Source organism: Phacochoerus africanus, chromosome 10, assembly GCF_016906955.1.
Source record: "Phacochoerus africanus isolate WHEZ1 chromosome 10, ROS_Pafr_v1, whole genome shotgun sequence".
Classification (NCBI taxonomy): domain Eukaryota; kingdom Metazoa; phylum Chordata; class Mammalia; order Artiodactyla; family Suidae; genus Phacochoerus; species Phacochoerus africanus.
In genome coordinates, this window is record NC_062553.1 from 65,146,763 (window position 1) to 65,159,204 (window position 12,442).

A 12,442-nucleotide genomic window follows, 5' to 3' on the forward strand; every position below is an offset into this window, starting at 1 on the left:
CCAAACCTACCTTATAGAGTACAATAACGTGGAAAAACAGACTCCTTGCCCGGGAACAGAGTGCTGACAAAAAAACAGCCACGTTGAGGGTGCTTGAAGGTGGCACATCTCCAGGGCGAGAAGTGAGTGCATGAGCAGATGAATGAGGCAGAGTAGTAGACCATTTGCTAACACTTCTTTCTACTTCTTTCTTTCTCTGAAAATCTGTATCAGGAAAGTTGTCTCAGGGTGAGAAAAATATTTGTGTTGAGCATCTGTTTTACCTACTCCATAGAGGTGTGTAAGTATTCCAGTGTGATTATTTCTAATGGGAAAAAAATCTTTGAGTGCCTGGTCCTCTAATACCCACCGTGCAGAAGTTCATAAATTCCATCCCCCACCCCACCCCACCCTCCATTTTATGTGGCTGCGCCTGTGGCATGCAGTTCTCTTGTGCCACAACAGTAACCTGAGCCATAGCAGTGGCAACCCTGGATCCTTAACCTGCTGAGCAACCAGGGAACTCCAGAAATTCCCCTTTCATAGTAACACAGTGGAGAAAGTCTTTCTTCCTTGTCTTCAACTCCTCTCCTACCCCAACTGATGCAGAATATCATAACCATTGACTACTATGTTAGGCACCAAGCCAAATATTTTGCTTACACCATCTAACTTTATCATTATCCTGGGATAACATTTATTATGCAGGTGGAAAAGCTGGTATTTATGCTGGTCTCAACCAATGAGAATGCAGCAATGTGGCCTCAGGAATGGGATGTAGGGAAGGAAAGATCTATGATCTGAGGCTGCAGTGGTGGGAGGACGGGCCAGGAAAGCGATCTCACTTATAATGGAAATGACAGGTCTCCCAGTGGTTTGTGCTGTCTTCTCTACAACTTAGCTCCAGGTCCAATATGTGGACCAGAGAAAGAGAGGGTAGTGTGGAATTTCTGATGTTCTGGCCATCACCCTTAGAGTGTAAAGCTTGACTAAGAACAAGCTGCTGCTATTCCATACACCCCACAGATAACTTTGCCACAAATGCCTACCCGACTTTCTCAGTCCTCATTTCCATGTCTGCCTGGGCTTTAAAAAAAAAAAAATATATATATATATATATATATATATATATATATATATATATATATACACAGCAACAAGGGATCCGAGCCGAGTCTGCAACCTATACCACAGCTCACTGCAACGCTGGATCCTTAACCCCCTGAGCAAGGCCAGGGATCGAACCTGCAACCTCATGGTTCCTAGTCGGATTCATTCACCACTGAGCCACGACAGGAACTCCTTTTTAAAAAATTCTGATGGAGGAAACCGAGAACTAGATTGCTTAAGGATTACCCAAATAAAAGTGACTGGAAGCAGAGTTCCCGTCGTGGCTCAGTGGAAATGAATCTGACTAGCATCTGTGAGGACTCAGGTTTGATTCCTGGCTTTGCTCAATGGGTTAAGGATCTGGCATTGCTGTGGCTGTGGTATAGGCCAGTGGCTACAGCTCTAATTCGACCCCTAGCCTGGGAACCTCCATAGGCTGCAGATGTGGTCCTAAAAAGATAAATAGATAAATAAATAAATAAATAGTGCTGGAAGCAAGATCAGGGAAGAATGCGCCTCTGGCCCTAAGGGCTCCTTTATCTGTCATCAGCCCCAACAGTCCCCAGGAAGCTCCTTTATCTGTCATCAGCCCCAACAGTCCCCAGGAAGCTAACAGTCTGGATTAGTTGTTCATCTTTCATACTCCCCAGTCCTACCCCTCAACCAGGTGGTCATTTTGAGAATTCTTTTTCCTCCTTAAAGTAACCAGGGATATTCAAGTTTAACCTGATTTTACTTGCCTAAAAATACTGGTTTAGGGGGTGGCAAGACATTTCAGTTACTCCTAGCCAAGTAAATTATCCTATTACAATGAGCTATTAAGATGCTAAGTTCTCTGGCTTTAAAGTGTGTGTGGGGGGGTCTTCAGTTTCAAGCAGGAGAAACCAATTATGGCTAACCTAAGCAGAAAATAAGTTATTTTAAGAATACAGGAAGCACACAGAATGTCTGGAAGGCTAGAAAACCTTCAGGGACTAGGAGGCAATTACTTGTACTAAGCATCATCTGGTTAGCCTTTCTTGTTCCTCTACTCAAGTTCAAATTTCAGGGAGATGCTTTGTGCCTAACTTGAGTCACATTCTCATTTAGTAATTGGGGAAGAGCAGTATAGCTAATTATTGTCTATCAAAATGTATCCAATGGGCAAAGGGTAATTTCTTTCTCTTTCTTTCTTTCTTTTTTTTTAAAAGGCTGCGCCAGTGGCATATGGAGGTTCCCAGGTGAGGGGTCGGATCAGAGCTGTAGCCACTGGCCTATGCCACAGCCACAGCAATGCAGAATCCTTAACCCAGTGACTGAGGCCAGGGATGGAACCTGTGTTCTCATGGATGCTAGTCAGATTCGTTTCTGCTGAGCCACAACAGGAATCCAAAAGGGTAATTTCTTAATAGGGAATTAGATATGGTTGTAAAGGAGAAATAAAATGCAGGGTAGGTAAACCCTTGGCCGTTCAGCAAGGCACTGAAGCAAGGAACTGACATGATTTTCTGGAGGCTAAGAAATACACAGGAATCTCCATGACATTTCAGTTGAGCTTTCTCTACTTTCCCTTTAAGCAGGTGACACTGAGCCTTCACTCATTCTCTTTATACAGGTAACACTCCCAAATCTTTTCAGTGTCATTGAATATTTTGTGAAGGAGACTCGAGGAAATTTACGACCATTTATATATTCAACCACTGCAACTCTTGGTATGTTCTTCACTTCATTGCTGTATTAAGAAAAGGAAAACAAAACAACCAAAACCCCATTTGTGATTTGTAATACCCAACAGGTAGGACAATAATCAGGCTTTAAATGTATCCATTTGGAAATCATTTTGTCACTGACCCTGTGAAAACAAGGGGAGTACTGATAAATCCTGGTAGATGGAATATGGGCCCTTTCTAGAAAAAACAGAACAAAAAACCCTGAGGTATGTGACTATTAACTTCATTCCATCATTGTACTCAACTTTATCTGACAAGTTTGGTAAGAACAAAACCATACTGAGTCATAGAAACCAGACAGGGAATTTCAAGTTATGGTCTGTCAACAATGTCAGATGCTTGAGACAGATGAAAATGGACAAGGATTAAGGGGACACCATGAGGACTAGCCACTAGGCAATAGATGATTTAAGAGTGAGGTCTTATTCCACCATAAAGGCAGAAGGCAGAGGGCAATATGCTAACAAGGAGTGAGTGGGTGGGGAGGAACCACAGATAAAGATTGTAGTTAGGAGTTCCTTTAGAATTTGTGGGGCTGTTTTTAAGTTACTAAGAATTTCAAAACAGTGGTAGCAGACCATTAAACCGAGCACGAGAGCCATGGCAACTGCACATTCACATGACCCTGAAGCTGGCCCTATTTGTAGTCCAGTTTTTGGCAAAGCAGGGCAGGCTGGATGTGACAGTTTTTCTCCACCCTTTGAAACAATCCCTGGTACACATGGTCACCTGACAAGCTGTAAGTAGGACAGAAAAAAAATATCTCCAGCTTGTTTGTATTCAGTTATCAAAACAAGTCTCTGTGCTACAGATTATGGGGTAAAACTACTTGGTTTGCTTACCTGCGTCAGGGCATATCTGTAAAGTCTCACTCATTAAAAGGACAGCATTTAAAAGTTTAAAAGTTGGGAGTTCCCATCGTGACGCAGTGGAAACGAATCTGACTAGGAACCATGAGGTTGCAAGTTCGATCCCTGGCCTCGCTCAGTGGGTTAAGGATCCGGCGTTGCCATGAACTGTGGTGTAGGTCTCGGACACGGCTCGGATCCCGAGTTTCTGTGGCTGTGGTGTGGCTGGCAACTGCAGCTCTGCTTAGACCCCTGACCTGGGAACATCCACATGCCTCAGGTGTGGCCCTAAAAAGGCAAAAAGACAAAAAAAAAAAGTTTAAAAGTCCAAGTTTTAAAACACGGCTATGATCTTGTGATGACAAATCATTTTTAAAAATTTGGAGTCTGAAGGAACTTTAGGAAATTACCCAGAATAGTGTCTCCCTCTGCATAGGAATCACCTGCACACGAGGTACAGAAAAATCTGAGTTACCATTCAGCTTGTTTGCAAATTCCTAATGACAGCTGCCTCACTGATTTTTGAGGCAGTATAACCCACTTTTGGTCAGCTCTCAGAGAATTCTTCCTACTGAGTCTGAAACATTCTTCCTTTAACTTATACACATTAACTCAACATTTGGCTTTGAAACACAGGGTTTTAAAAAGCCTATCAAATATTGAAAAACTGCCACCATGTCCCCCTAGTCTCTGTCATCTATAAATTACTAGTCCTGTTATCTCCTTCTCATCTTTGACCTTCTCTCTCTTAAAATATCACAAAGGATGAACATGTCATTACAGATATGTCCACTTAATACATTACTTGAGCTTTATAAAGAAAAACACCACTTAATAGGAATCTCAGGGAATGTGCTATTAATATATGCTTTTCTCTTCTTTTTCCCCCCAGAGGTGAAAGGATGTCCTATAACAGCTCTAAAATAATTTTTCTAAAAAAGGGGGGCAGTGGGAGAATCTAATGTAATTTGCCTCCTCCATGGAAGATACTGCCCAGTTCCCTAATGCTGTATATAACATACCACCCCTAAAACAAGGTGGTTTAATCAACAACTTTTTTTTTTTTGTCTTTTCTAGGGCCGCACCTGCGGCATATGGAGGTTCCCAGGCTAGGGGTTGAATAGGAGCTGTAGCCACCGGCCTATGCCACAGCCACAGCAACGCCAGATCCAAGCCACGTCTGCAACCTACACCACAGCTCATGGCAACACCAGATCCTTTACCTACTGAGCGAGGCCAGGGATCGAACCTGCAACCTCATGGTTCCCAGTCTGATTCATTAACCACTAAGCCATGATGGGAACTCCTAATCAACAACTATTTTATTTGCTCACATTTCTATACATTAGCAATTTAAATTGGATTCAGCTGGACAGTTCTGCTATTCTCACTTGGTGTCATTTACTGCCGGTTTATAACCAGCTATGACTATAACCAGTTGATGGCTTGACTGGAGCTGGATGGTCCAACCTGGCTCATTCACACATCTGGTGCTGGTGGTCAGCTGGGGCTGGCTGAACCACTCTCTTCATGTGGTCTCTAATCCTTGAGGAGTTAGCCCAAGTTCGCTCAATGGAGAACTCAGAGCAGTTAAGGAGAGAAGGGTAGTTTGGGCTAAGAAGTCTCAGTGTTGAGAATAAAGTACAGCCCTCTTGGAGATTTTAGTTTACGAGAAGCTGTGAACCAAATAAAAAATTCCAAGAGTGATATGTCTTTATGTACAGAGTTATTTTTCTTTCAAAAAAATCATTTAGTTTTCATACAACAAAATTCACTTTTTGGTGTACAGTTCCATAAACCATCACCACACTCAAGATTAAGAAAGTTCTGAGACCTCGAAAAATGCCCTACTATTCTTTCTTTTTAGTCAACCCTTCTTCTCACACACAATTCCTGGGAACTATTGATCTGTTTTCCATTCTTATAGTTTAGCATTTTCCAGAATGTCATATATATGAAATCATAGTATGTAACACTTTGAGACTGATTAATTTCACACATTATAATGTCTGGATTTACACGAGTGTTGTATTATATAGCTCACTCTTTCTTATTTATGAATAGTATTTCACTGTAGGAAGATATTAGCTTATCCATTCACTGATTTTTATGTATTAGGGTTATTTCCAGTTTGGGGCAATTATTAAACTATACATAAATTCATATATGGATTTTTGTGTGAACATAAGTCTTCATTTCACTTTGGTAAAGTATCTAGGAATGAGAGTACTGGGTCATATAAGTTTATGCCTAACTTTATAAGAAATTGTAAGACTCTTCTCACAAGTGGTCCTTTTTGTACCTCTACCATTAATGTCTGAGAGTTCTAGCTGCCTTCTTGCCAGCACTTCATATCGTCATAAAAAAAATTACTCTAGTTGCCTTCTTGCCAGCATTTCATATCATCAAAAAAAAAAAAGTGAGTGTGTTGTGGTATCTGTGTAGTTTTAACACACATTTCCTTAATGATTAATCATGTTGAGTATCTTTTCATATGCTATCTGCCATTCATATATCTAATTTGGCAAAATATAGATTTAAATATATTAAAAAAATTTTTTTCAGGGCTGCACCTGCATCATAGGGAAATTCCCAGGCTAAGGGTCCAATTGGAGCTGCAGCTGCTAGCCTACACCACAGGCACACCAGATCTGAGCTGCATCTGAAACTTACACCACAGCTCACAACAATGCTGGATCCTTTAACCCACTGAGTGAGGCCAGGTATCTAACCTGCATCCTCATGGATACTATAGGCTTAAATATGTCCATACTTTCTTTGGGTTGTTTTCTCATGATGGAGTTTTAATGGTTCTGTTCATATTATAAGACAAGTCCTTTGTCAGATGTGTAATATGCAATATTTTGTTTTTTTTTCATTCTTTTAATAGGATCTTTTGTGAATGTCTTAAAATTTGATAAAGTACAAATTATCAATTTTTGCTTCTATGAATTGAAATTTTGGTGTTGTATCTGAGAACTCTTTGCCTAACCCAAGATCACAGACTTTTTTCCTGTTTTCTTCTAGAAGTGTTTTATTTTGCTTTTAGGTCTGTGATCCAATTGGAATTAATTTTTGCTTAAGGTGTGAGGGATGAGTCAAGATTCATTTTGCTTGCATTTAGATGTGTAATTGTTTTAACACCATTTGTTTAGAAAAAATCATCCTTTCTTCATTAAGTAGCCTCTGTATATTTGTAAAAAATCAACTGAACGTGTTTTTGTGGATCAGTTTTCACTGACGTATGTTTCTACCCTTTTGCCAGTAGCGTGCCATCTTGGTTAGTGCAGCTCTAGAATAATTCTTGAAATCAAGAGATTTAAGTCCAACTTCATTCTTTTCAAAATTGTTTGGACCAATCTACTTTTTTTGCTTTTCAGTTTAAGTTTTAGAATAGCTTGTTGCTACCTAAGGAAAAATCCTCCGGAGTTTTGATTTGGATTTTGTTCAATCTATAAATCAATTCAGGGAGAATTGACATCTTGGGAATATTCGGTCTTCCAATTGAGAAGGAGGAATATCTCTCCATTTGTCTATGTTGTCTTTCTATTATAGTGCTTTTGCAGTTTTCAGCATAGAGATCCTGTTAGATTTATACCTAAATAACTTAATTTCATGTTATTGTAAATCAGTTTTTAAAATTTCAAATTCCAGTTGTTCATTATACAGAAACATAATTTTTATGTTGATCTTATATTCCAAGATTCTATTAATACCATATTTCTAAACTTTTTTTTGTAGATTCCTTGGAATTTTTTCTGTTTTTTTGTCTTTTGACCTTTTAGGGCCGCATCCACGGCATATGGAGGTTCCCAGGCTAGGGGTCTAATTGGAGCTGTAGCCACCAGCCTACACCAGAGCTACAGCAGTGCCAGATCCGAGCTGTGTCTGCGACCTAATACCACAGCTCACAGCAACGCTGGATCCCTTAACCCATTGAGCGAGGCCAGGGATTGAACCTGCAACCTCATGGTTCCTAGTCGGATTCGCTTCCACTGTGCCTTGACGGGAATTCCCGATTCCTTGGAATTTTCTATGTAGAAATCATGTTATCTGTGAATAGAGAAGGTTTCAGTGCATGTTGTCCAATCTGGATATTTTAAATTTATTTTTCTTGTATTATTGCACTGGCTGGGATGTCCAGGACAATGATGAATTTAAATGAGAGTGCTATACAGCAGGATCTCATTGCTTATCCATTCCAAAGGCAATAGTTCGCATCTATTAACCCCCAAATCCCAGTCCATCCCACTCCCTCCCTCTTCCCCTTGGCAACCACAAGTCTGTTCTCCATGTCCATGATTTTTTCTGTGGAAAGGTTCATTTGTGCTGTATATATGTGATATCATATGGTATTTGTGACCATCTTTGCCTTGCTCCCAGTTTTAAAGGAGAAACATTCCATCTTTCACTAGTAAGTACGATATTGGCTATAGTTTTCATTATTAAGATGACTTTTATCAAATTGAGAAAGTTTATTTCCTAGTTGAGGTGTTTTGTTTTTGAATCATGAAAGAATGTTAAATTTTGTCAAATGTTTTTTCTGCACCTACTGAGATGATCATGATTTTTCTTTTTATTTAATATGGTGAATCAATTGAAAAACTTTCCATTTCTGAAGAGCCCTGCATATATCCACTTGACATGTTTTATCTGTTTTTTATTTTTAAATTATTTATACTTTTATTTATTCTTGGTCATACCCACGGGATGTGGGAGTACCCAGGCCAGGGACTGAATCTGTGCCAGAGCAGTGACAACATTGGATCCTTAACCCGCTGGGCCACCAGGGAGTTCTTGTTTTTTAAAATAATTATTTTGTCTGGTTTTGGTATTAATGCAATGCTGGCATCAAAAAATGAGCTATGAGAGTTATCTTGTAGTACAGTGGGTTTAGGATTTGGTGTTGGGTCACTGCTGTGGCATGGGTTCAATAGAGCTGGGAAGTATTCTCTTTTCTTCTATATTCTGGAAAATGTGTGTAGAATTGATATTATTTCTTCCTTAAATATTTGGTAGAATTCACCCAATGAGACATACAGGCATGAAGATATCTTGAGCCACAGCAACACCAGATCTGAGCCCCACCTGCGACCTATACCACAGCTCACTGCAATGCCAGATCCTTAACCCACTGAGCAAGGTCAGGGATCGAACCTGCAACCTCATGGTTCCTAGTCAGATTTGTTTCCACTGCCCCATGATGGGAACTCCTGAGCATGAAAATATCTTTGCTAGAAGGTGTTAAATGACAAATTCAATTTCTTTACTTGAATTTAGTTGTAAGACAATTCAGATTATATGTTTTTCTCCTGAGAGAATTTTGGTAGTGTCTTTCAAGAAATTGATTCATTTCCTTCTGAGTCCTTGAATTAAGTCTTCTGACCCAAGGCCTGGCAGAATGGAAACTGATGGATATTGTGGAATAAATGGACGAATGCATGCCTAAGAATCAGGGAAGGAGGAAGCAACATTGTCTGCTTCCTAGAGGAAAGCAGAAACACGTAAGGGCCACTGAAAGTAACTGTACAGCTACTACACTCCAGGCACTATGTCAAATGTCAGGATTACATGAATCATCTCATTTCATTGCTCCCAAAAATCTTATGAGGAAGATATGATTATCTCCGCTCAATGATCAAGAAAAATAACACTTCAGTTTTCACACAGAGGTAAAGAAGTCATACACAAACTAGTAAGTGAAACTGAAATCCAAACCCATGTCATTTCTGAAAACTTTTTAAAAAAAACTGTCTTGGTGGTTCTGTATCTCCAGTGATAAATATTTGTGTATATTCATATTCTCCCTCTCCCCTCACTCCATCCTTTCCTGTTTCTGTGGGTTAGGAGTCTAGGCCTGACTTACCTGGGTCTTTTTCAGTTGCAATCAAGGTGTTGGCTAGGGCTGGATCATCATCTGAGACTTGACCAAGGAAGAATCTGATTCCACACTCACTCAAGGTGTTTGGAGAATTCACTTCCTTACAGCTCTAGGATTCACACAGCAGCTGGCTTCTTCAGACAGCAGTGTGGGTAGGGGTCGGGGGAAGGAGGGCCACTGAGCAAATCTACTAGCAATGCGGAGTCTAATGCAACATTAAGAACCATGGTACTGACATCCCATCACCTTTACCATAGTCTACTGCTTATCACATGGTTCCCATTTCCTGGTGTATCGCATTGTACAAACCCCATACCTTGAAGGTAGGGTGCACCTGTAACTTGTTTCTAACCAAGTCACTTATAACCATATAGGTTCCTTTACTCTCCCCTCCTTGTTATAGTTGTCATATGTATTAATCTACCTTATATTGAAAAAAACCAATACATGTTACAATTTTTGCTTTTGATAGTTATAAATATATTAAAGACTTTGAGGAAAGTAGTCTTATTACTACTAGATACTTCCCATTTCCATTGGGTTTTCTTTTTCCTGTGGTATCATTTTTCTTCAACTTGAAGAACTCCTGAGCTCATTCAGTGAATCTTTTCTATTTCAAGTGTTTTTTTCATTTTGCGAATTTCTGCTTGGTATAATTTTTTTGCTGCTTTTATCCTTCCATTTGTTTCAAGAGTGTTTATCACCACCTCATGGAGCACATGCATCTCTTTAGTCTTTGATAATTTTGACATCTTGATTATTTTAGTGTTTGCATCTGTTGTCTTTTTCCTTGAGAACTGGTCACATTTTTCTGACTCTTTGTCTCTTTTGTATCTTGGATATTTTATTTTATTTTATTTGGCTAGGCCTGAGGCATGTGAAAATTTCTGGGCCAGGGATCAAGCCACTGCAGTGATAATGTCGGATCCTTAACCCGTTGTGCTGCAGGAAAACTATCTTGGATATTTTGAATATGTCATGAGACTCTACATCCTATTAAGATCCTCTGGAGATTTTTTTCTCCTTTTTTTAAGGGCTGGACCAATGGCCTATGCAAATCCCCAGGCTAGGGGTCAAATCAGAGCTGCCACATCACACAGCAACACCAGGTCTGAGCCACACCTGTGACCTACACAGTAGCTTGTGGCCACATTGGATCCTTAACTGAGTGAGCTGAGTGCGGCCAAGGATGTGCATCCTCACAGGTACTATGTCAGGTTCTTAACCTGCTGAGCCACAAGAGCAACTCCCGATTTTTTTTTTTTTTAAGCAGGCAGGCAATCATTCTGATCAGATTAAACCAGTTATGCCTTACTTTCTGTGGAAAGTTTTCCAGCATCAGTTCAATTTCAAAACCTTTGGTGTGTTGCTTAGGAATGGTTGTCTCACACATCTCAGGAATTAGCCTGGGACTCAGGCAATGGCTTACTTCTTAGTTTAGTTCTCTAAGCCTTTGTTCTGAGGGCTGAATTGGTTCAGTTTGCTTTGTGATCATGAATCAATTACTCAATTTCCCTGCGTTTTAGATTCCCTTGTTATAGGGATTAGGGAAAGGCAGATGGAGAGAGAATTAGAAGGAAACATGGAGACCTCAGATAATCACATTATCTTCAGTAGAGTAACATGTATGTTTTTCTTTCAAAACCAGAAAGATGATGGAAGAGTGAGAGTGAAAACAGGCCTTTCTAAGAAAAACCACAAAGGTTAAAACCCATTTTGACAAACAGTGCTGAAGTTTAGGGAAACTCTGGGGAACTCTAAAATTGCTTCAGGCATTTGAACTCATAACTGATTGGGCTATGACTGGACTCATAATGAGAATGCTAGATCCCTTAGCTTTAATTTGGGAAATGGTGGAGTTCCCGTGTGGCTCAGTGGTTAACAAATCTGACTAGGAACCATGAGGTTGTGGGTTCGATCCCTGGCCTTGCTCAGTGGGTTAAGAAGCTGGCGTTGCCGTGAGCTGTGGTGTAGGTTGCAGACACGGCTTGGATCCTGAGTTGCTATGGCTGTGGCGTAGGCTGGTGGCTATGGCTCTGATTCGAACCCTAGCCTGGGAATCTCCATATGCCATGGATGAAGCCCTAGAAAAGACAAAAAGACCAAAAAAAAAAAAAAGAAAAAAATTTGGGAAATGGGAGTTGTATGGTTAAAACCTTGGAGAAAGTGAAGGTATTTCTAATAAAATACTATCAAAAAGATTTTTTTTGATCCTTGTTAGCCCATGTTGGCATTCAGCTTTCTTTCTGACACCAGGAGGCAAGAGCACTGATGGAACCAAGAGTCAAGGATATTTCCTCAATTTATTTTTCCCAATTTCAGAATTTATCAGTTTAAACTAAAAGCCACTACTAGGATAGCCAGGAGGGGAAAAAAAAATGCTTCCTACAGAAAAACTTATTAGGAACCAAGTTATAGGACCAGGATGAAAATAAAGGCATCTGAACATTCAGTGTTTAATTAACCAACATTTATTAAACACACTACCAATATTTCAAGTACAAGCAGGAAAATAAATTCATGTTGAAAATAATTACCTTGTTCAATATTGGTTCCTTATTTAATCAAGCTTTTCCACCTATAATTTCCAGGGCAAGAACCCACCACAGAAGGGAGGAGAGAGAGGTTGAAGAAGAATCTACATACTGAATAAAATAAAATGGTAAAACTACTTTCACGTATGTGGTAATATATTATTTTCAAAAGGAAGATCTTACTTTTAAAGAAAATTATCTCTATTTTCCTGATCCTGATTACTAAGTCACTTATCTGGACACTTGAATTAAACATGGTAGCACACAATTTCATTATCTTATCATTAGGTAAACAATTCACTAGGAAACCACAGTATATGGCTGTGGGGGTAATTCCCAGGCACTAATATTAGTTGAAAACATATAGTCCTTTCTAAATAG

The 12,442-nt window shown here is 39.7% G+C and overlaps 1 protein-coding gene across 3 annotated transcripts in view; it reads left to right on the top strand.

Annotated features, from left to right (window-relative positions):
* STAP1 (signal transducing adaptor family member 1) overlaps positions 1-12,195 on the top strand; it is a 39,698-nt gene extending 27,503 nt beyond the window's left edge. Inside the window, exons 8-9 of one of the 3 annotated variants that reach the window (XR_007137532.1) lie at positions 2,684-2,863; positions 12,119-12,141. Coding sequence is in view for 2 of the 3 variants with exons in the window: in XM_047799026.1 (XP_047654982.1) it covers positions 2,684-2,780; positions 12,119-12,180 (159 nt within the window). In the remaining variant the exon portion in view is untranslated. Of the gene's footprint in view, positions 1-2,683; positions 2,864-9,527; positions 10,585-12,118 lie in introns of those variants that run through there. The other 2 variants (XM_047799026.1, XM_047799027.1) reach the window with 2 other exon arrangements.
* The last annotated feature ends 247 nt before the right edge of the window (positions 12,196-12,442 follow it).